Raw genomic sequence first — 24,075 nt, forward strand, 5'->3', positions numbered from 1 at the left:
GCTTCCGACCTATGACACTCACACCTCAGAGAGCTCAGCAGTTAAGAGTCAGATAATCGCATTATATATTCAGTGTAGCCCATTAGTACTCAGAGGGATAACATTTGCTTTACAGAAGCGACTTTAGAATTCTAGCAACTCTTTGATTCTTTCAGGTTGAAAGCTTAAGTTCAGAGGTTTTGATTTTGGCCCTGCCTTTACCGTGAAAAAATTAAATAAAGCCGCAGATGTGAATAAAAAAAGAAAAAATTCCCTTCCGTAAGTACGAACCCCCTTCTTACACGGTGGAGCTTGTGAGCCAGAATCAACTTAAATTCAGGGCCCTGCCCTGCCAGGAGGCTTGCTCGGTTGGTTGGAGTGTGTTCTGTGCCCTGAAGGGTCACAGGTTCAATCCCCGGTCGGGGCGTGTGCACGGGAGGAACCAATAGATGTTTCTCTCTCTCTCTCCCTCCCTCCCTTCCTTCCTTTCTCTCTAAAATCAGTAAACATATCTGCATTAAAAAAAATTCAGGGCCCTGTGACAGAGGCTGTGGATACCAACAAAAGGAAGAACTGTAAAGCCCGAGGGCAGTTGGAAGCCAGAAATGTGAGGCATCTGAACGTGCCCCGTCAAGTCTCCAGTGGAAGGTACATCAGCTCTAAAAGCATTGCCAGCCTCTCCCTCCTCCAGCATCCTGTTCTTTTTCCCACCAGCCAGATTTTGGCCTTTACCGTGAACGCCTTGAAGGCGGGACTGTGCCTGCCTTGTCTCCAAGATTCCAGCACATAGTAGGCACACTGCACGTCACTGCCAATCGGGGTTGACCCGTGGCAGAGGGCCAGGCTTGGTGTTTACTGCGCTGGTTGGTGCCGGAGCTCCGTAGTTCCTATCGCCCTTGGTAGGTGTCTTGGGACCTTTAGACTCTCTCTGAATAGAGAATGCAAATTGCTACATGGTCTATGACCTGTAATTAATCTTATCTCAGTGGTGAACCCATAATTCATGGTGGTTTTGTTTTGTTTTTGAAATGGAAACTGAGCATCCTGAGAAATGAACTTACTTCGATCTCGACACGTGAAGTCAAAGTCCAACATTTCTGTCGTATTTCTGCTTAGAATGTGCTGATGTGCATCCAGGGGACCTGTAGGGACTGGCGTTTCCAAAGAACTGGGAGGTTCCATGACTAATCACCGTGACTGTAATTACAGGCTTGTTCAGAGACTGGTTCCCCTGGCTACTTAGACAGGGTTTGTGGAAAGAAGAAGGGAGATTTGATCAGAAGTTTAAATAGAAACAATTCTTCTTACTGGGGGCGGGGGGTGAATTAGCCCCCTCCCTGGGCTGAGAGAAGGAGGGTGAGCTGGAAGTCGACCGTCAGCCCCCGCGCGGCCCCCTGCGCTGCCCCTCCGGTGTGGAGACGTGGGGGCTGAGGCTCCTGCAGGGCAAGCTGGCATCCCACCCAGGAGCTGGGTTACTCGGCACCACCCACGCACGGCCTGTCCCTGCTCGGCCTGGGACAACGGCGTGCATTCAAGGTGCAAAGGAAGGCTTCTGGGGATTTTTCTGGCCACGGAGAAACTCAAAGCCTGCCTGGAGGAGGTCACAGCTATAATATTGACCTCGTTTGCAATCTCTCTACCCAGCAGGATAAAAATATCTTTTTAAAAAAGAAAACTTTCAAGAGAGCATTCTTGGAAACCAACCTTAACTCTTGCTTCTATACTCCTGGGCCAGCTTGCTCTCAATCGTTGCTATCTGCTGGTCTCCGTAGAAAAAGCTGGTCAGTGCGCTGCAGAATCAGGAACGCGGGAAAGGAGTCAGGATGCAGCATCCCGCAGGAGAAGGGGGCCCAGGCCAGGCCGTCCGCTCCCGGCCAGCCCCATTAGTAACGGGGAGGGGTTTTCTCCTCGTTGGATGAGTTGAAGAAAAGGTGTGCATCTCTACCAGTTTGGTGGCTTCAAGTGGCTGTGACTTAGGTGTTTGCACCTCAGGTTCTATGATCAGGGGTGGGAGCTCCATAGGAGAATCCCAGGAAGCAGAGCTGGATGCAGAGAGACGAACCTCTGGGAGAGGCAACCTGAGGTCTTGAGTCACCTGAAGTCTTGAGTCGGCTGAGGGATGCTCTTAACAGGTTTTCTTAAGACTTGGGCCATTTCAGCCTGCTGATATATATATATATATATTTTTTAAATGCTGGGGGTATTTTAGGAAACAAGACCTTTGTAATGCTCAGGAAAAAGTAAAGGATAGTGTATATTCTTGTGGAAGCTGCTCAGGACAGTTACCAAGAAATCAAGATCAGATGCCTTGGGGGCTGAGCCCCTAGGGCCCTAATGAACACACATTGTCCCCCAAAAGTTCACGAACACACACATTTTCCAACTTCCCTGCAGGGGCCCCGAGGGAGAAAGTGAATGAAATCTAGAACAAACCACTTGACACCTGTGGCAGGGAGGCGAGGAATCACTGGTGTGGCTAAATGTTCATTCCTCTACACTGTATCCTCGGAGATGGACGATGTTTCCCTTCCATCGACCCTGGTGCACCCGCCGGAGAAAGGTCGGGTGATGCTTTGCTCTTTGAGCTTCAGTTTAGATGAGAGGAAAGATAGGACGAAGAAATTTTTGAGTAAAATTTTGAAGGTAGAGAAAGAAAGATCAGGCAAGGGGCGCCTCAGTCGGGGGCAGGCTCTGTCACTGAGTGCCATCTGGCTGCACGTCACCTTCGTAAGCTCTTTATCTCTGCCATCTGGTCTTCCAGTTCTTCAGTGTTTAATGTGGAAAGAGTGTTGTTGATATAGGCCAGAGAGGAGTGCCGAGGCCTTCTTCAAACAACACAGCCAGGGACCGCCAAGCTCAGGGTGAAGTTAGCTGCATATTTAAATATATTGACATCTCATCATCTCTCTTTAAAGAAATGAACTAAAAAAAAAAGATTCCTTGGCCTTATAGTTAGTTACGGTGAATGAGAGGATGTGTGGTTATTTTAAAAGTTCATCAAGTCTAGTTGAGGTCCCCGGGAAGGAGGGACAGGGAGGGGCTGGACAGCACCATAAACATGAGAAGAATGGGGTTTTATCTATATAATTCTTTGTCAGAAATTTGTATTCTTTTATGAGTGGTGTTTGTATCCTAGCCCAGGATCAGGTCAGGGATGGGGGCCAAACGAGATAAGATAGAACCCAGGACACCTACCTGACCCCCTTAAACACACATGCACACACACGCACACACTGGCTTCATAGAGCTCGTTTCTCTCTTGTTGCTCTAATATTTTTGCAACAATCAATTCCTTTAAAATTTTTACTTTCTACTGCACAGAAAAAAGAACCCAACAAACATAAAACTCCAATTTCTTGTCTCCCTGGGTGTTCATGTCTAATCCTTGCCAATATTTAACATAGTCATCAGTGTGAATCTACTACTTTGTGTTCTAATTTTTAACCCATTATGGCTTTGTCTTTACGTTCCCATGTGTGGATAGGTAAGTTATATTTACTAGAAGCCCAAAGTAGCCAAGGCACGTGCACTGGCACATTTATTAGCTACCAATACCTAGCCATCCTCTGACCGTTGGCTTTGCAAGATCAGGATAAATCTTTGCAGTTACAGATAGGGGTGGCAGTCATCCCTGGACGTCTTTTGCTAGAAGGGTATGTGATCCGAGCTAAGCAGAGACATGCTTCAAATCCCAAACTGCCTCCAGAGTTTGAAAAGTTCAGGCCCAGAAGAAATGAAGTTAGCTGGAAGATTTTGGTTGCTAACTACTTCATAACAGGCCATAGGTTCAAGTCCAAAAGGTCTCAGACATCAGTCCAGAGGAGAGAGAGTTGAACTGACTTCTGGGCATCCCAGTCCACTGGGCCAAGGTTTGGGGTCCCTGGCCCAGTCCTCCCCACCACGATGGGTAGGGACAGAGATACCAGCCATGCTGGCATCTGTAACTGCCGAATTCCCTTCCCTGGCTCTGCTGGCGCGGATGAGAGGTGCCTCCACTGCCCACTGTTGCAAAGTAACAAGTGGATTAGCCACAGGAGTTGCTGAGAGTGGCAAGAAGAATGAGTGGGGAGCAGCAGCGCCGTGTAAGGCCCGACAGGACTTGCAGAGACATGATGGGAACATAGAAAGAAGCACAGATGCACCGAACGCAGCCAGAAGCAGCTAGAAGCTGCCCAAAGGCTCCTCTGAGCTGGGCAGCAGGGAGAGTGAACACTCCACGGCTCGGGGGCTGGGGTGCTTCACAGAAGGCGGCCTTCTCGCCTCTGTCCTATGCTCTTTATCTCTTTCAGTCACATCTATCGTTTACATGAAATATGCTTTGAGTGTTCAGCTTAAATGATGGAGAGGACTGTCCTTACCTACTTGCAGGCGGGAACCGTCTCTGTATTTGTTACTCTTTTCCTGGCGCAGCATCCAGGACAAGGCCTGTCCTCCGGAGCTTTGTTGAAGTGTGAGCCCTCTTCTTATGTTCTTCTGAGTTACTGGTAAACTCCAGCGTGAGAGTCCAGTCCCAAAGTAAAGCCAATACTTTGTCCTTAAATAGAGCCTGCCAGGACCTTGGCGATTCACTGTCTATTTTTATTTGTTATGTTTTTTCCTTTTCAAGGTGCTTGACTGTGATTTGATGCCTTGCATAGGTTGAAAAATGCAGTTGATTCTCATATAGAAAATAGGCTGTCTCACATTTAACAGATGCATTTGTCACCCCATTAACTAGTGTAGTTTAAGATGTATGGTGAGCAGATCCAGGATGGCAGTGGAGTAGGTGGACGTCACACTCACCTCCTCCCAGGACCAACCTGGAATTACAACTGAAACATAGAACATTCAGCCTTAATAACCAACTGAAGACTAGCTGAACAGAAGTCTTATAATCAAGGATTCACAGAAGAAGCCACATCTAGACTGGTAGGAAGGGCGGAGATGCAGCAAGGGCTGGCCCCGCTCCCATGGGCGATGGCTGAGGTTCCAGAGGGATTCTCAGCTGCAGATGTTCCCCCCGAGGAGCGTGGGGTCTCAACCGCAAGCCGAGCTCCCCAGCCCAGAGCACCAGGGCCAGGAAGAGGCACCCACATAACATCTGGCTGTGAAAATCAGCGAGAATTCTGTCTACCAGGGAGAGACAGGAGCCTGCTAAAGACACAGGCACACTCTTAATGGGCCAACAGACAAAATCTCATTTGCAGCGACTCATCCTAAGCTCTGGTGGAGGGAGGGAGGGAGGAGCGGACTAGAGTCATGAGAGGTGCAACTGGGGCTTATGGCTCTGGGGAGAGAGCTGAAGGGACAGCTGCGAGGATCCCTGTGCTGAGATCCTCTCCTACACCACAGACACCATCTTTCTTGGGTGGAGCACTCCCCTCCATACAGCATCAGCCTGGGGAAATGCAATAGCCCAACCCTCTGTATTCCCTGTAGCCCCACACTGCAGAGCTTGCACCCTACTGAGGAGTCAGCTACCTGAGGCAGAGTGTAGAGGTTTAGACAGGCTCAGGGGATGTCAGTGACTGAGTTGTGTAGCTTTGGGGTGGGGGCCATTCCCCCCACTTTTCCATGAACCTGACTGGTGTCTCCCACTCATGGGAGATCTGCTAGCTCCACTCTCCAGGATCCCCCGGCCCCATCCTCCTGAATCCTGGTGGCCCTACCCTGCCAAGCTCAGGATCCTCAGGAGGTCTGGGAAGAATCTAGGACAGACTCAGTTGTGTGGCTTTGGGGCAGGGACCAGTCACCCTACCTTCCCCCTTCCCCAAGCCTGACTGGCACATCCCCTTATGGGAGATCCCACTAACCTCATTCTCCTTACTCCCAGTGGTCCTGCCTTGCTTAGATTGGGCTCCTGGAAGGATATGAGTCAGACTGAGTTATGTGGCTCTAAGATGGGGGCCATTTCTCCCCACATGCCCAAGTGGTGCAGAGCCCTCCTTTCATATGGCTAAGTCTTGGTATACTTGGGCCTAATAAACTCTGCTGGCCTCACCCTAATGACACCTTTAGACTCCACCCCACCACAAAGGTGTGCAGGCACCCAACAGGTGGCAGCTAGACTTGGTATACCCTGGGATATTTGTTGAGTGGCCTAGCACTGGCACAGAGTTTGAACCTATATCAATCTGGTGAACACCATTTGCCCCTACCTGGTGCTCACTGAGAACCTATCTTATGCACTTGAATACCCACAGGGGTTCTTTCAGTGACTGAGTCTAACTGGCAGCTGGCAGGCGGAGGCAGGCTAAAGTGGATCCCAGGGTGCCTTGGGACTTTTGCTGACCTGCCATTGGGCCCAGTCCTGGTAAAAACACAGCTTGGTCCTTCTTGCACACACCCAAGCCCAGCAGAGGCAGCCTCAAACTGTGAATTGCTTTGTAGCTCCAAACAGGTTGCCCAGGACCAGTCACAGACAGCGTCTGACATTGGCTGGCATCAGAATCCTTTCCAAGAGGCTCAAGAAGCAACACACCCAGTGGCCAGCTTTTGACATCAGAGCAGGATCCAATTAGCTTCACAAGGGAGATCTTGGCAGGCAGTATGGAGTTACCACAAATAATTAAAAATGGAGCTGCCTTGCCCCACCAGATTGACTCAGTTGGTTGGAATGTTGCCCGGTGCACCGAAAGGTTGCCACATCGATTCTCTTCAGGGCACATACCTGGGTTGCGGGTTCAATCCCCTGTCAGGGCACATATGGAAGGTAACCGATTGATGTTTCTCTCTCTCTTTCTTTCTCCCTTCCTATCTCTAAGCATGTCCTCCAGTGATGACTAAAATAATAATAATAATAGATATGGAACTGCCTTACAACCCAGTGATTTCACTTCTGGAATATATCCAAAGAAACCTGGAACACTAATTCGAAAGAATATATGCACCCCTGTGTTCATTGCATCATTATTTACAACAACCAAGATTTGGTAGTAGCCCAGGTGCCCATCAGTAGATGAGTGGATAAAAAAGCTGTGGTACATCTACACAGTGGAATACTACTCGACTGTATAAAAGGAAGGAAATTTTACCTTTTGCAACAGCATGAATGCACCTGGAGAGTATTATGCTAAGTGAAATAAGCCAGTCAGAGAAAGATAAATACCATATGGTTTCACTTATGGACTCTAATGAACAAAATAAACTAACAAACAAAATAGAAACAGACTCATAGATACAGAGAACAGACTGACAGCTGTCAGAGGGGTGGGGAGTTGGGGGGACTGGGTGAAAAAGGTGAGGGGATTAAGATAAAAAAGGCATGATGAGTTAATACCAAAGCCAAGTAAAATGCCTAATTCTGTTCTCCTTTCTCTCTGTTCCTTTCCAACAGAGCCCTCAATCCCATTAATATAAAGCTCTGAGGAACCCCCACAGACCGTGCACCAAGAATTCAGTTCAGGTTCTCTGCAGATGGGCGTCAGTATCATCTACTAGACAGCAGGATGGAGACCACGCCCTTAAACTCCCAGAAGGAGCTGTCAGAGTATAAGGATGGCGAAGACTGTCAGGAAAATGGAGTTCTACGGAAGGGTGTCCCTGCCTCTGGGGAGAAAGTGGAGTCCAGCCAGATCACCAATGGGTACTCAGCGGTACCGAGCCCCAGTGCAGGAGATGACACTCAGCACTCCACCCCGGCTGCCAGCACCGCCCTAGTGGCGGAGGTTCACCAAGGGGGACGGGAGACCTGGAGCAAGAAGATGGATTTCCTCCTGTCGGTCATTGGCTATGCTGTGGACCTGGGCAATGTCTGGCGCTTTCCCTACATTTGTTACCAGAATGGAGGGGGTCAGTATCATGGGCCATGAGCAATCTTTTCTGTCTTGTTTAACTACGTGAGTCTGGGAACGTGACTGGTTAGACTTAGAAGCTTATCTAAAAGATAAGTCCCCAGTAAGCCAGCACTCTTGAAGTGCATGTCTGAGGCTGTCTGGGTTATGAATTAGGACAAAATCTCCCTCGCCGGATCTTAGCAGATTTCAGCACTATTAGTGTCGCATTTGTTGAAGGGCCCCTCCCCATCCCTGCATTATCCAAGCCCCACTCCACACAGCGAGCGAGATGTGGGCATGACCAGTAGCCCTGTGCCGAGCTCCTTCACTCTTGCTCAGAGGAGTCCAGAGAGGGGAGATCTGTCTAGGGGAAAATTGGGAGGTAGCCCCAGGGTCCAGACCCTTCTGGGCCTTTGGACCTGGGTGAGATCAGAGAAGGGTGTCAACTCAGGTCCCGAGTCCTAAGTTATATTCCGGGCATGATCTAGAGCTGAACCCAGCCACAGCATGACGTTAATGCTGACCCCAAACCGTGCGTGTATCTCCGACAAGAGGGTTAGATTTTTTGAGGCCAGAGACTAGTTCTTGTTCCTTCTTCTACCCCCAAGGGCTCCAGAGCAGTTAACTTATTGATTATGAAAAATTAGTAGCTGCCTGTGGGCATGGATGTGGGATCCCCAGAGAGGAGTGAGTTGGCTGGGGCCTCTGTGCTGACACACTGGGCTTGCTCTCAGAATAGGAAAGGACAAGTGATGGGAGGCAAATCAGTCAATATTTATTTCGACAGGAGCTCTGCAAAAAATTTGGGAGGGGAGCTAGAATGAGGGTTGGGAGGTAATTAATTTGTGTCCCTGGCCTGACACAGAGCTGCCTGTCTTTGCTGCTTTTAAGGGCCATGGTCCATGCAGCCGCAGAGGCAGTTCCTGTTCTGGGGACGGGAGAACCCAGCAATCCGGGCCTGGGAAGAGCAGAGACTGGAAGCACCTTATCTCCAGCTTGGGAGGACGCCCCCTTAGCCTGAGCATTAGTTAAGGGGCTGGGTCACTGGGTGCAATTTCCCCTGCACTCATTCCCTACGGTGAAGCCAGGCAAGCAAACCCTTTAGGCAAATGCCACCAAGAGAACACAACGCGGTTCTTATTCTCAATCCAGATTTCCCCAGAGTGATTGTAAATTAGGTGGGACCTTTCTGAGCAGCACTGACTTCAGGTTTCTAGGGTCAAAGCACTTTATGCGAGGGAAAGTTTTCTGGGAAAGACAAGCCGACCCATCCTTTGGGCTAAAACTCAGGCTGTAGCCCGGCTGGTGTGGCTCAGGGGTTGAGCATCGACCTAGGATCCAGGAGATCACGGCTCCATTCCCTGTCAGGGCACATGCCCGGGTTTCGGGCTCGATCCCCAGTAGGAGGCGTGCAAGGCCGCTAGCTGATCAATGACTCATCATTGATATTTCTCTCTCTCTCCCTCCCTCTCTCTTCCTCTCTCTGAAATCAATAGACATATTTAAAAATAATAATAAAATAAAAATAAAACTCAGGCTACAGGTGAGCAATCCTTAACTTGGCATTTCCACGTTCTGCCTCAGCCACAAGAGCCAGGAGAGACCGGCATCGCCAGAGATGCAGAAGCTCCACCCTCTCTCAGTCTGTGACAAACTTCCCTTCTCAGGCACACCCGAGAAGTGACTCAGGAGGGAGCATTCTGGCTCATAATTCAATGGAATTAAGGAAAATAGCTAAATATCAGTAATCAACTGTACGGAGTCAGGGGTAATATTGATAAAGATACTAATTCAGTAGTAGCTGTTCTATAGAGTCTACAGGTTGTCACAGGAGTTTCGTTCCAAAAGTCCCCAATGCTGGCCCCTGTACTGGTGACATCAGTCACCTGGAGAGCTTCCCATTTTTGTTGTTGTTCCCATACCTGGAGCTTTGGCTTCAGGAAGTCTGGGTGGGTATGTGTTTTAAGCCCACAAGTGATTATGATGGCTGGCTGTCCTCAACCCTGTGATTTTGTAGGGGAGGAAGTCCTCGGGGTGTGAGCACAGTGTGCGCACACTCGGTATAAGGTGGCTTCGTGACGCCCGAGCACCAGATGGCTCTGGGATTCTCGGCGTGGCCCCTGGCGTGCAGATCAGTTGGGCCGTCCTGGCGCAGATGCGGGCAGGAGTAAAATTGTCTTTCATCTGCCTCAGGGGCATTCCTCCTCCCCTACACCATCATGGCCATCTTTGGGGGCATTCCACTCTTCTACATGGAGCTTGCGCTGGGCCAGTACCACCGAAACGGATGCATTTCAATATGGAGGAAAATCTGCCCGATTTTCAAAGGTAACTGAAAGGCTTGAGTGGGTGGGTGGGCGAGTGTTCCAAGGCGTCGGTGATTTCCATCAGTGGGCGGGAGCTGGGGACCTCCTGGAATCAGTTAAGACTTCGCTAAGCCTGGGAGATCACTTGAGTACAGTACTTAAGTTTCTGACTGCTCGAGTGGTATGCGATTGTTAAAGGGAAAACAGAATAAATGATCATTTAAGCTAAATAGTAAAGATGTTAAAGCATTAACAGCACCGTGTAACCTTGTAAATACGTACAAGTTATTTACCACATTGCCACTTGCCCACCACCTCCTGGATCCTTTGGGGGAATGATTGAGTAGCAGCCCCCCCCCCGCTGTGCCTCCAATGCCGGGTTCAGTCTCTCACTGCTGGGCTGCCTTTTACACTGGCCTCCCCGCCCCAGGGATCGGCTACGCCATCTGCATCATTGCCTTTTACATCGCCTCCTACTACAACACCATCATGGCCTGGGCGCTCTACTACCTCATCTCCTCGCTCACCGACCAGCTGCCCTGGACCAGCTGCAAGAACTCCTGGAACACTGGCAACTGCACCAACTACTTCTCAGGGGACAACATCACCTGGACACTCCACTCCACGTCCCCTGCAGAGGAATTTTACACGTAAGTGCCTGTAAGTGAGGGGGTGGTCTGTTGAGGGCAGGCCACACCCCTGGGGTTTGGCCCAGGCCAGATCTGGAGTTGGGGGACTCTACCTTGAGAGCTCCATGACCTGGCCCTCTGTGCCGTCCGGTCCTTTCCGATGCGCCATGCCAGGCGGCTCCAACGTGCCCAGGATGATCCCCACCTTCACGATCCAAAATTACTCCCCTGCTTCATAACCGCCCTTCTTCTGAGGCCCTCCTCTCAGCTGGTGTCATGGGAGCCAAGCCTCTGACCATTTCACAGTTTGAAACTATTCACATAGTTCCTGGTTTCATGTGCTCACTTCGTAGGTGGGATCTACACTTTGGAAGAAGATGCCTGGAGTAGGGAGTATTTTTTAATGCTGGGATTTCAGGCAATGGCAGCCCAGAGAGAGTACTTATTTGGGGTGGGGAAGGGGCTCACTGCCCACACATACGAATCCTCATGTGCCCTAAAGCCAGTCATGCTGGTCATGTTTCCTGGTTGGTCAGGTCTGAGCCAGGAAAGGAGAGCCCTGGAAGGCTGCCTGCGGGCTGGTCGGCTGAGTGTGCTGGTCTCCCCTTCACGGTGGGCAGAGCCAACCTCAGCTCTTGTTGAGACTTACTGACCACTCTGTGCTTGCAGCTCTGTGTCCATTCCTTCCCTTGGCACCTCCTCCAGGTATCACCGGCTGTGTGCTCAGGTCACTGTTCAGACCATCTCATGGGCCTTCCTTTCTTTTTCACTCCAGGCGCCATGTCCTGCAGATCCACCGGTCTAAGGGACTCCAGGACCTGGGGGGCATCAGCTGGCAGCTTGTCCTCTGCATCATGCTGATCTTCACTGTTATCTACTTTAGCATCTGGAAAGGAGTCAAAACATCTGGCAAGGTAAGGAGGGATCTGACTGCTGATCCAGGCCTGCCCAGGGGCCCTAGAGGGTCTCAGACTCAGAAGTCAGTAGCCCAGACAGCCACAGACCTGGGGTCATTGTTTCCTTCTACACCAGATGATCTCAATCTCTCTCCACCAAATCTGTTAGAAAGTTTGAGAAATGGGCCAATCCCAAGAACCATTACATTTTTAAAAAATTCCTTTAACCCACTGGTAGTGTCATAATTAATAATAGTGGCAATAATTTATTAAAAATCCCTCATGGACCATGTTCAGTGGCTGCTTGACTATTCCTGCTAGATACGTTCCCCGCTTGACGGGTGGGGAGGGGTGTAGAGGTAGTTAGTACCAGCAAGCAGTGACTCAGATCCCTGTCGGATTCTAAAGGCTGTGATCTTTCTGCCACGCCACCCTGCCTCCTGAAATTACAGAGAAGAGAAGAGAGGTAGATGTCCTTTCTTGGAGGTTTTCAAGAATAAAAGACACCAACATCCACGTGATGATCACCTGTGTTCCCTCCCTCACAGGTGGTATGGGTGACAGCCACCTTCCCTTATGTCATCCTTTTGATCCTGCTGGTGAGGGGGGCCACCCTCCCTGGAGCCTGGAGGGGTGTTCTTTTCTACTTGGAACCCAGCTGGCAGAAACTCCTGGAGACAGGGGTAAGACAATGAGGAAAATCGCGTGCACCCATCTGTTATTCTACTAAGTGAAACTAGTCCTCGGAATAGGGCAGGAGCAACAACTAAAATTTGGATATAGTAGCAAGTATGCGATGGTGCTTTGAGTCAGAAATGCAGGCATGCAAAGTACAGCTGAGGCCCCTGGATTGGTTTCTGCCATATGAGAGGAAGAGAAATTGTGTTTGTTTGCACTCGGTATGTGGCCATCCGAGGACTGAGCCTTGAGAGCTGTTTCTCTGTGTTTGCACATAGCTACGTGGAGGCAGGAGGGGGTCAGACCAGGCCCCAGCCCTCACCCTACCCCTGCTGTGTTCCAGGTGTGGGTGGATGCTGCCGCTCAGATCTTCTTCTCTCTTGGTCCTGGCTTTGGGGTCCTACTGGCTTTTGCTAGTTATAACAAATTCAACAACAACTGTTATCAGTGAGTATTGGGGGTCCCCCAAGCAAAGCTTAAAAGTGGGGTGAGTGTAAGTCAGCTGGTCTGAAGGAAGGTGATTGAACCAATGGCTGCAAACCTGGCTGGGCTCAGGCCATGCGGACACTCTGACCCTCAGGGGTGACACACGTCCCTGACCAATTCACCTGTGGTCGGAGCCTCATCTGGGTCACTCAGGGGTTGAGAGAGGCCTCTGGCCACTTCTGTTTTGTGAGTCTCTGTATATTAAAAAAATAATAATTAAGAAATTCTAAAGCAGGTTTACAAAAATTGCGACACTAAATGTTTAGATTTGATAACATAATTATAATGTAATGATCTGTTTATGTATATAGGTGCAAAAAGTATAATGATTGAACTATATATTTTCTTGCTTTTTTGTTCTTATTGTTAATCTCCATCTGAGGATATTTTTTCCATCAATTTTTTTTTTTTTTTTTTTTTTTTAGAGAGAGTGGAAGGGAGGGAAGGAGGGGAGAGAGAAACATAGATGTGAGAGAGACAGATCGATTGGTTGCCTCCTGCAAGTGCCCTGACCATGCTGGGGATTGAACCTGCAGCCCAGGCACCCGCCCTTGACCAGAAACCGAACCTGAGACCCTTTGGTGTGCAGGCTGACGCTCTAACCAGCGAGCCACACCGACCAGGACCAGGACAGTATTTTGAGGCCACCCCTGACCAGCTGTCCTCCCTGCTATGTGCGATCATAACGGCAGCTTGTGCTTCAAGGCTGACGCCACAGTCTGAGAGGCCGGTGCTGGGAGGAGGGAAGGGACACCAGGACAGGCTTGAAGTCCCCGTGACCTCAGCCTGCGCACCGTTGCCACACCCTGAGACAGATGCCCCTTAGACTCCTGACTTGCAAATGTCTCAGCCCCCTTGGGTTTTCTGCTCCAGAGACGCCCTGGTGACCAGCCTGGTGAACTGCATGACCAGCTTCGTTTCAGGATTTGTCATTTTCACGGTGCTTGGCTATATGGCCGAGATGAGGAAGGAAGACGTGTCCGAGGTGGCCAAAGACGCAGGTAGGACCTTGGCTCTGTCAGGTCCCTTGATCCCATTGAATTGCTTTGCTGCTCTCTGGGTCTTCTCAATATCTAACGTTTGGATTATTTCTAAATGTTTCTTTAAAAATGTTCAAAGATTTTAAAAAGATTTAAAGCCTTGGAGATCTCCGCTGCTTCCAGGTGTTCAGGCCATGGTGGGGTGGGGCAGCCCCCGACTCCAGTGCCGGCCTGGAGTGCACCATGGGCCTCTCCCCTCTCCCCCGCTGCTCAGGCCCCAGCCTCCTCTTCATCACGTACGCGGAGGCCATCGCCAACATGCCGGCGGCCACGTTCTTCGCTATCATCTTTTTCCTGATGTTGATCACCCTGGGCTTGGATAGCACGGTGAGTGGGTGGGAGGGGATCGGGCTCTGGGGAGGAGGGAGAGGAGGGGGTACGGAGGGGGAAAGGTGGGGAAAGAGGGAGCTGTACCCACTCCCTCCCCTCCAGGCCACCCCAGGTGCTGCCCCAGCCCCCTGTTTACTCCTCAACGGCTGCACATAGAAACCCTCTAGCACCTCAGAGAGTCACTAATGAGATGACTGTGTGTGTATTTACACAAGCACAGGCCGGGGGTTCGGCATATATAAGCTGTTATTATTGTGCACTGTCCCTTGACCAGGTGGCAGCAGCTAAAGGCCAGGCCAAGGTCACTCTGTGTCTCAGGGCCCGGCCACCAGCTTTCAGCTCCCCGCCTTGCACTTAGCATGGAACGAGTCTCGGCTTTGAGTTGGCAGTTCTGGTGCAACCAGTCTCCCCAAAAGACGTCACATAAAAAAAAGTCCTCTCCGTGTGCTGTATTTTCTTTCCTTCGTGTCCTTAGGGATGGGTTCTAAATGACAGTGTAAACAGGAAAGGATATTTCCAGGGAGGACTGGTGAGTAGAGGGAACTGGTCATGAGAGGCTTGACTGGTCACTCGGCCTTAACCCCATCCTCCTGTTCACTGTCCCAGAAGGTAACAGGTTTGTCTCAAAGCCTCCCCTGTGACCATTCGTGTGTCCCTCTCAGTTTGCAGGCTTGGAGGGGGTGATCACAGCCTTGCTGGACGAGTTTCCGCACATCTGGTCCAAGCGGAGGGAGTGGTTAGTGCTCGGTGTGGTCGTTGCCAGCTTCTTCGGGTCCCTGGTCACACTGACTTTTGTGAGTATCACGGCCCTGGGCTTCGAGTCAGTCTCTCTGAGGTCCACAGAACCCTACAAGGAGCCCTTCCTTTCCTCCCATCCCCTACAGTGCCCTGGCTTTGGAGCTAAAGTTTGTCATCAGGATTAAAAGAAAAGTTGTTTCTGGTGGCATCTGTCTGTAGAATCCGTGCACGGTATCTGGAGGCCCTTGGCATTTTACAGTAGATCCAATGAGATTTTGGGTTTGGCAGAATATCTGGAGAAAGACTAAGATTTTCTTTTCCAGCTTATTTCATGGCAGTATTGCCCTGATGTCCTGACGTGCAGAACATCTGGAGGCAGGAGTGTGATGTTTGCAATGTCACCTTGTCTCCTCCAGAGGACTTGCAAAGGTGAAGAAGTCAGACCCTCTCCAGGGAATTTTTTGTTTTGTTTTGTTTTTTTGGCAGCTGAAGCTAATACTGTAAAATAGGCATCAGATAGTATCCACAGGCATCCCAGGCTTGTGTCCTGACTCAGGCACATTTTGCAGATATGCATCTTCAAGCCATGACCCCAGTGCCTGTGGAGCTTCGGTAGGGTGCTGGGTCCCTGAGCAGGACCCAAGGGGTTTGCCTGTTAGGGCAGAAGGCAAAACTGCGACCCATGTGCTGGTGAGTCTGGTGTTGTGGACTCTTCCAGATTCAGTCTTTAGGGCCCTGGATTCTCCTAGGTAGAGTACACAGTGGGTGTTTGGTAAATTGAAGAAAGTTGAAAATACATCAAGGCCCTTTTGAGTCTGTCTCTTAAACCTGAGTGGGGAGAGGAAACAAGAAGGGATGCTCCATGGGGAGGGGAGCGGCCTCCGAGGGGGCGGAAGCTGACCCACCCTGACAAGGCCAGTCCAAGAGGCACCTACATTAGGTCCAAGGTGTTCCAGAATTATCCTTAATTAAGAAGCTTCTTTTCTCCCTGTCGGAAAGAGGGGCAAAGCCTCAGAGGGCCTCTAACCGGGATCCCGATCTCCTTCCCAGGGCGGGGCCTACGTGGTGAAGCTGCTGGAGGAGTATGCGACGGGGCCTGCGGTGCTCACCGTGGCCCTCATAGAGGCCATGGCTGTGTATTGGTTCTATGGTAAGATGCTTCCTCCCACCCGCCACATGCCTGCAGCCACCAGCGCAGAGAAGGGCTGATTTCACGACAGGGCAGGACAGTGTGCAAGGTGTCACCCCCTGGTGGGTCTGTAAGATACGCTCAGCTGAGTGCCTTCCTCAGAAACAGGTCATCGTCTCCTGCTCCTTCCCTTGGGAGGACTTTTTTCCCTCTGAGTTTAAATGTTTGCCCAGCGGAGACAGGCTGAAGCTGTTCCCTGCGGCTCACCCGCAGCGGATGCCTAAGATCCCCGCTGGCTCCAAGGACCGGACAGAACACAAAGAACTAGAGCGCAGTGAACGCATTTGCAGAGGGGACCTATCCTACCGTCACATGGAGTGGCCCTGGATTTAAATTTCTTAAGCAAGCGCTCCCTCCAGAGCCCCGAGGCCGAGTAGGAGCTTATCTTCTAGGGAAGAGGCTAGAATGTTCCCATTTGGATTATCCGCCCAGGAAAACCTCCTCTGGCCAGGGATGGAATCTGATAAGGAGGAAACCACCAGAAGCACAGACAGTGAGCTGAGGAAGGTCCATTGGCAGGGGTCCCAGGAGCCCCTGGGTGGGGGTGGGGAGGGCACAGGCAATTGAAGTGAAGACAACCAGCTGCAGAGACGCCTCCCTTCATCTTTAAAACCAAGAAGAGATGAATTCATTCTGAAAATGCACTTATTTTTCCTAGTTTGTATGATGATAAAACAGCGTTAGCCTGTTTGTCGTTACGCATAACATGAAGAAGTTGCACATGAGTCCAGTTTTTTAAAAGAAGTCCTCCCCAGCGACTCAGATGACCAAGTTCAAGTGTGGGAAGCACTGCAGACCTGCCCAAGGTCCTGCTGGGCGCTCTCCGGGAGCGAGCACAGGGCACCCTCCCGGCCCCTTCTCAGTTTCTCACCAGCCAGAGTCACTTCTCACCACCAAGCCAGTTACTTTTACAGAAGAACCTTGACCCCCATCTGGGCCATACTGTGTTTAAAAGGTTCTCTAGGAAGTTTCCTGTACATGGGCATACGGTCAAAGTCAGTCCCTGTCGAGCAGGTTCATCATTTCTATATAAAATGTAATTTTCTTTTCTACAGTAACAATAAAGTAAAATATACGCTGAGATCTTAGAAAGGCGGTGTGGGCACCAAGAGGGTCTTTAGGTCTCTCCACAGGTGTCCATCTACCTTCCCACTCTATGTAGAAAGAACGTTGCTTGCTTTGAAGTGCAATGCTGACAAGGTCCCTGCCCTTTCCCACTTTCAGACCAGCTTGGTGCCCTGCGCCCCTCCCATGAGAAATTTCAGAGCCGCTTGTCCCTCTGAGAATCGAGGGATCGGACGGACAGTCCGTGTCCTCTTGCAGTCCATCAATCTCTCTCTCTTTCGGCTGCCTGTAGGCATCACTCAGTTCTGCAGCGACGTGAAGGAGATGCTGGGCTTCAGCCCTGGATGGTTTTGGAGGATCTGCTGGGTGGCCATCAGTCCTCTCTTTCTCCTGGTGAGTTGTCATTTCCCTTTTCCTGCTGGACCTCGAGAAAGATCTACTCAAACACGTGGAAAAAAATTAATTGTATTGAAGTGAAACATATACACAGAAAAGGGTACAAATCGTAAGTGTACATCTCAATGAAATTTTATATAGTGAGCACACTTTTGTAGCCAAAACCATACCAAGGAACAAGAAGGTGACTGGAAGCCCCTCTGCATCCCCCCCAGTCACCGTGCCCCGCCCCCCCCCCCCCCCCCCCCCCCCCGGCCCGTGGTTAACCACCCTTCTGACTCCTAACACCATAGAGTCGTCTGGGCCTCAGTCACCTTATTGCTTCACTCCCCTGCTCCATGACAATGATAAAGACCGTTTCTTGAACATTAAGCGCCAGGCCAGACTTGGTGTAAAACTTACACCCATTGCTTTTTTAATTCTCACAAGAGTTCCACGAAGTAGGAAAGTTCTAATACCCCGTTTTACTTTTTTTTTTTTTTAAATATATCTTTATTGATTTCAGAGAGAGGAAAGGAGAGGGGGAGAGAGAGATAGAAACATCAATGATGAGAGAGTCATTGATCGAGCCCACAACCAGGGCATGTGCCCTGACCAGGAATTGAATCCTGATCGCCTGGATCCTAGGTCGACGCTCAACGGCTGAGCCACGCCCAGCTGGGCCCGTTTTACATTTAAGGAAATTGAGGCTTAGGGATGTCAAGTAAAGGGTCCAAGGACACAGGACAGTGAAGAACTGTTCAAGGCCGGGGAACGATTTATTGTGCTGTTCAGGAGGCCCCGGGCAGGGTCCTGGTGACTTTGTGTCCATTTTCCTAAAGATGCCCCACACGAAGGTCCTCAAGCATGACCTGAATCCAAAGTAGAATCTATTTCTTGCCAAAGGACCTGGGTGAGAAAGTTCGGTTCCAGGGGTTGCCCCCTTGCCAGGGTCACTGCATCCTTGCGGCGTGTGCCCCGTGCTTCCCTTGGTGTCCGTTTGAAGGAGATGCCTGCCCAGCGATGGAGAGGCTCCTGCTAACATCCCAGGTGCGCTCTGAGGTAGCCTGGGCTCAAGTGACACCGTGCACATCAGCAGGGTCCGCTGTCCCCGTCTTTCATTGATCTGTAATTTTATTTGGGGACTAGGGGGCGTTTTGATCTTTTAGAGCCAGACAGGCCATCAGGCTGCCTTTCGTCTAGCTCCGGCTTATTAGGAGCGCCTGGGCACCCGTTTTGTCGTAGGACGTCTCTTTTTTCGTTTGGCATACGGCTGCGCCTGCCCCTCTTTACAAACAGCCCTTTCTGTGATCTGTTCTGACTTTCTCAGGGCAGCCCTTTATTTTTTGTACATTTTGTACAGCCCGTTGATCTGAGATGAACGACACGCTCGCCTTGCTTTGCAGTGCCGCCTGTGTCTCTCCTCAGGATCCCTCCTTGACTTAGTTCCTCTCCCCGGGCCCCTGGAGGTTTCCAGAACCAAAGCCGCCCGGAGGAGCAGGAGCTCTCGGGCCCAGGGGCTCTGGAGTGAGCTCTGGGCTCCATGGTTCCCCTAGATCTTGGCCCGGTAGCTCCTTATTACCTCATCAACTCCCTGTCACTTTTAGAGACATTAAAAATATATATATTTTTTAAATCCAGAAATTTTAGTGTTTTCGGTGAGAGGGTTGTTGGTCTGAATCACCTTGCCTGCCATTACTAGAAGCCGAAGTCCTGACCTAAACGGGTTATTAATTGGTATTATTACCAGTGCTTCTCCATAATCTACTTAAACCCTCTCGTTTGTTCTTCAAAGGAAGGGGAGACGCTGGGTTAGTTCCTGAGGGAAGAAGCCGTGCTGTTTGTTCACTTTAGCATCCCCCACGCAGGGAGGAAATGACGTCGGGGCTGCAACTGGGGAGAGCAACTGAGGCCCTCGACACGGACATAAAATTTAAGGGGGTGCCCAAAATCTCAGCAAACAAAATACATGCTATTGTAATGTCATATTTTTAAAAAATATATAAAATAAATGCACAAAAATCCTCAATGAACAAAATATCAGCATTTTAAATAGAGACAAGATCCAGTCCTGCACTGGGGTGACTCCCCTCACTCCCTTCACCCTAATCTGGCCGTGCGGGACCCCGTCTTTTTAGCATATTGCACTCAGATATCATTCGTCTTGATTCCTGAAATTTTGACCCCCTCCCCAGTGGTGTGCCCGAGGTGAGTGCCTCACGCCTCACCCTGATCCTGGCCCCAGGCTTTTCCTGTTCTCATTTTTGTGAGCTGCCTGCTGTCTGGCAGGCCGGGTGAACTCTCGGTGCACTGTCTGTGAGTCTTGCCATCCAGCAGAGCCTACGTGCGGGTCTGGCTTCAGGCGCGTCACTCACAAGTGCAGTGATGTTGGCTTTACTCACGTCCTGCCAGGGCGAGTGCTTGGGGCACGAGGGGGGGACAAATCTGCTCCCACTTGTGGGTTTGCTTAACGGATCCTCTGCTCTGGGCTTTTTAAGGCTGCTTTATATAAACAATGAGTAGCTTACTAAAAATAATTTTTTTCACTGAAGCCAAGTTACAAAAAAAGAAAACATTGTGTGCGAGCAAGGAGAGGCTTGGACGTGCAAAGGGGTGAAGCTGGGATGTGCGAAGGGGTGTCTGGAGCAACTCTTACCGGCCCCAACAGGAGCTTGGGGCCTCCCTGGACTGGGTTGGATTTCACACCTGACATCAAGATGAGACGAGTTGCAGCAGGGATGGCGCCTCACCAGACCCCCCTCCTCCTGCTCCAAAAGCATCTTCCTTAGTAGCCGGGTCTGGAGTGAGGGGAGCAAGTCCAGAGAAAGGTTTGCGATTGGCCGGGCTCCTGTTTTGAAAGCTTCCTCCTGGGCTTAGGATAACACTGCTCAGAAGATGGATGTGTGTTTAACAATCTCCCATTTTATTACCTGCACACACAAAAAAAAGAAAAAAAGATATAAATAGATGTTTAACCACACAAGTAATTTACATTACTGTCTTCTTTATGACTATGAAAGAAAATAAAATTAAATCAAGAGCAATAAGTATTTCGGCACAGTGGTTACTAGGGCAAAAATCGATATTTACGCTCTCTCTGGAAACCAAACTGAAATAGGAAAACTCATAAACTGAGTGTTGGGAGCACGCCGTGGAATTTTTCCTGGTCAAAATTTTCACTGAGTTTTCAAGCAAAAAGTGTATTAAGCTGCTCTTTCCTTCCATTATTCGTCTCATTACAAGGGCCTGTGGCAGGTAGTCATTCATTCCTGAGCAGCCACCCTTGTTGAAGCCCCAGGCTAAGGAGCTCAATGCAGAAAGCAGAGAGCTTGCAGACGGGGGGGGGGGGGGGGGGGGGGGGGGGGCAGAAGGAATGCAGACCCGGCAGCCAGAGTCCTCCTAAGGTCCTGAGAACCTTATTATCTCTCCTGGACATAGGTGCCTCCCATCTGACCCAAACCCACCGCAGCCGAGGAATGCGGGAGGAAATGAAAGCAAAGCAGGGAGGAGGGGGAGGCCCTAGGGCTGGCAGGGCTATGGAGAGGTCCCCCAGCTCATTCCTCCACCCCACCGTCTGCCAAGAGGGGCCCAAGCACTGCTGGTGGATGCCAGTCTCTTCCCCTTTGCTCTGAAGGGGGCGCTGTAACTCCCTTAGATAACATTCTGAGGTCTTCACATCCCCCTTGTAGGGGATGAGGTGGGGAATCAAGATAAGCACCTGGCTGTTTTATTTTTGCAGGAAATTAGGATCAGAAATCGGTGCATTGTGTGTGTCAGAGTTCATAGCCCATCTTGGGCATTTCCCAAAAGTATCTTAGCCTTACCTTTGGCGGTAGTGGTGCCAGAACTGTCTCTAGCTGCACAGAGATCGTTAAGGTTTTTAATGTTTCTTGGAATTTCTGTTTTAGTTCATCATTTGCAGTTTTTTGATGAGCCCGCCGCAGCTGCGACTTTTCCAGTATAATTATCCTCACTGGAGTATCATCCTGGGCTACTGCATAGGAACCTCGTCTTTCATCTGCATCCCCACGTATATAGCCTACCGGCTGATCACCACTCCAGGGACACTGAAGGAGGTGTGTGCGTGTGTGTGTGTGTGTGTGCACGCTCAGACTGGTCATGGTTTGGGGAGAAAAGGGCTATCTTATGTTCTATTCAAAGGAGATAAACCCACCACATGAAATTCACCTTCTATATTTATGTGACATAGACCATGCAGGCCTCTCATGACTGCCACTGTCATCTTAAGGCATTTCCCATAAACCTTAAATACAACCGCGAAGGAGCAGGCTGGTCCTGCGGGAGCACCGTAGCTTGCAGCGTGGGGGGTGTAGTGTCCTAAACACATCAGGTAACTCCTTTGCCTCCTGCTTGCCAGTGGCACAGACATCAAATCAGTGGTGTCTGGGTCGATACACAAATTTTGATTTAAGTGGAGATTATGGCAGAAAATATCCCCGGTCATTTTTCTAACAGCAATGTAAACAAGGGCAATTTTGAAAATCATCACTAAATAAGGATGTTGCAATAATATAGTTTTAGCTCAAGCCATTGTAGTAAAAAAAAAAAAAGTTGCCATTACAGCAAGACTCATTTTAGTAATGGATAATGGGCTGTAAAAAGTTTAATAACAGAATCTTACAATTTGCATAAAATTGTATATTTTTCAAAGCATCTACATGTAGATGATTCCATTTTGTTATTGAAATGCCTTGTGAGGTGGATGGGCAGGTATTATGAGCAGACAGATACTCAGGCCAGGAACAATGCTGCTCAAAATGTCTTTATTTGGGTGACTTGTCCAAGGACACACAGTACAGGGAGGCTCAGAATTCAAGTCCCCTGATTCCTGGTCCAATGCTTTCACTTTAGGTGCAGTTTCTCTTTTGTCCTCAGTTTGCCATTAATAGTTTGCTGATGTAGAAATTGGTGCTGGAGGTTAGGGAGAGGCGAGTTGCCGGTTTTGATCCTATGTTGCAGAATTAGTAGTTCAGGCCCCTGACAAGTCTGTGGGTGGGTGCTTTCCCAGGGGATAGGCTCCAAGGGGGGGGGGGTATTTGGGGAAAGCTAGAAGGGATGGTGCTCTCTAAAGACCTGAGAACTGAGATGGGCTGGTCCGTGGGCTCTTAGGAGCAAAACTCAGACATGAGACTGACACACTCATCTCCCTAAAACCTTTTATACGCAACCTGAAGCAAGAGGACATGAGGCACTTAAACATCAGCTTCTTCCCAAGCACTGAGTTCATTTCTTTTTCCAGGAAAACTGAATCCTAGGTGAGCAGGACTCTGCAAGGAGTTGGTAATTTCCTAAATCATTTACCTCATTCCTCCCAGAGGGCCTTGGACTCTGGTGTTGCTCGAAGCCCGTGCTCAGACCTGGAGTCATTGAATTTGTTTCTTCAGGTTGTCCTCTGGGGCAGTCATGACGGCCCACTGGCTCTATTGACTCAAACCCAGGGCCGAGGGCAGGGGTGGGAACTCAGGTTAATAAATGTCAGTATTCGTGGGTCACAGACTGCACCTCGAATCCTGGTCATTTTTCTTGCAAATTCCCCGTTGGCCGTAAGAAGATGCCACCCAAAGGTGTGTAATTAACAGAGCCCGTACCCGTTAGGAACAGAGGCAGGGCTGATGGTAGGGCCGTCCTTGCCAGAGGCCACCACACAGGGAACAGCGGGTTACCAGCAAGCACCTCGATCCATACAGCCAGTCAAGGAGACGAGGGAGAAGACCTGGTCAGCGAGGGCAAGTTATTCACCCTCTCTGGGCCTTAGCTCTTTCATCTTTAAATTGCTCTCGTTGGGCTGGATTAACATTTCCCAAATGTTGATATATTTTAAGGAGCAGTAGTTCCAGGGGATATCAATAGGCATTACCGCTGGGGGAAAGGCTAGGTAGTCAAAAAGCTTTGGAGAGTGCTGGATCGAGGCAAGTTCTTTACCGAGGGACTTCTCAGCAGCCTTAACAGGCCCCGGCGCGTGCTTAATCTCTGAGAGGCTAAAACGTGCGTGGTTTATGCCAAGAACACCAAGGGACTGTAATTCTTCGTGAACACCATGCTCGATGGTCTGTAACATTCTATCTATGAGGGAGGGAGGCTTCCTATGAAATTTTGATAAGGTCAAATAAGTAAAGACTACGAGAAAGGTAAATTTCTTAGCTCTTTTGGGCCCTGCCCATACACGAGGTGGGAGGTTGTGGAGCCCGCGCTCGCTCACCTGTAATTTGGAGGATATGACGTGCACCTGCAGCTGGGAGTCTCAAGGTTGGAGCTGTCGGGTCGATCAGGTCGTTTACAGAAGTCCCTGGGACTCTGCACAAAGAAACTGGTCCCCAATAAGTGAGCGCCCAGCAGTGATCCGTTTCTTAGATTATCACCTCGAAGAAGGCCAGGGCTGGCAAATTTTGAGAGCAATAGTAGTCTGGCAACTGAGATGCTGCCAAAATATAAAAACGAAGGTGGGCCTGGCATTTCGGGGGAATCAGCGCCAGAGGAGCAGCAGAATAGGCTGGTGGGGGCCAGGGCGCGATGTGGCTCATTGTGACCTTGCCTCCACAGCACCCCTTAGTGCTTCCTGCTCTTTCTGTGCCCCACTTAAGACGAACTA

At 50.0% G+C, this 24,075-nt stretch overlaps 1 protein-coding gene across 1 annotated transcript in view; it reads left to right on the plus strand.

Annotated features, from left to right (window-relative positions):
• SLC6A4 (solute carrier family 6 member 4) overlaps positions 1-24,075 on the plus strand; it is a 35,067-nt gene that overhangs the window by 7,358 nt on the left and 3,634 nt on the right. Inside the window, exons 2-13 of the mRNA XM_087825995.1 lie at positions 7,295-7,749; positions 9,927-10,061; positions 10,470-10,689; positions 11,444-11,582; positions 12,113-12,247; positions 12,586-12,689; positions 13,602-13,729; positions 13,983-14,095; positions 14,761-14,892; positions 15,887-15,986; positions 17,383-17,483; positions 21,374-21,541. Of these exons, the coding sequence (XP_087682121.1) occupies positions 7,407-7,749; positions 9,927-10,061; positions 10,470-10,689; positions 11,444-11,582; positions 12,113-12,247; positions 12,586-12,689; positions 13,602-13,729; positions 13,983-14,095; positions 14,761-14,892; positions 15,887-15,986; positions 17,383-17,483; positions 21,374-21,541 (1,818 nt within the window). The 5' untranslated portion in view covers positions 7,295-7,406. The remainder of the gene's footprint in view (positions 1-7,294; positions 7,750-9,926; positions 10,062-10,469; positions 10,690-11,443; positions 11,583-12,112; positions 12,248-12,585; positions 12,690-13,601; positions 13,730-13,982; positions 14,096-14,760; positions 14,893-15,886; positions 15,987-17,382; positions 17,484-21,373; positions 21,542-24,075) is intronic.

Source organism: Miniopterus natalensis, chromosome 17 (genome assembly GCF_054644295.1).
Source record: "Miniopterus natalensis isolate mMinNat1 chromosome 17, mMinNat1.hap1, whole genome shotgun sequence".
NCBI classification, from domain to species: domain Eukaryota; kingdom Metazoa; phylum Chordata; class Mammalia; order Chiroptera; family Miniopteridae; genus Miniopterus; species Miniopterus natalensis.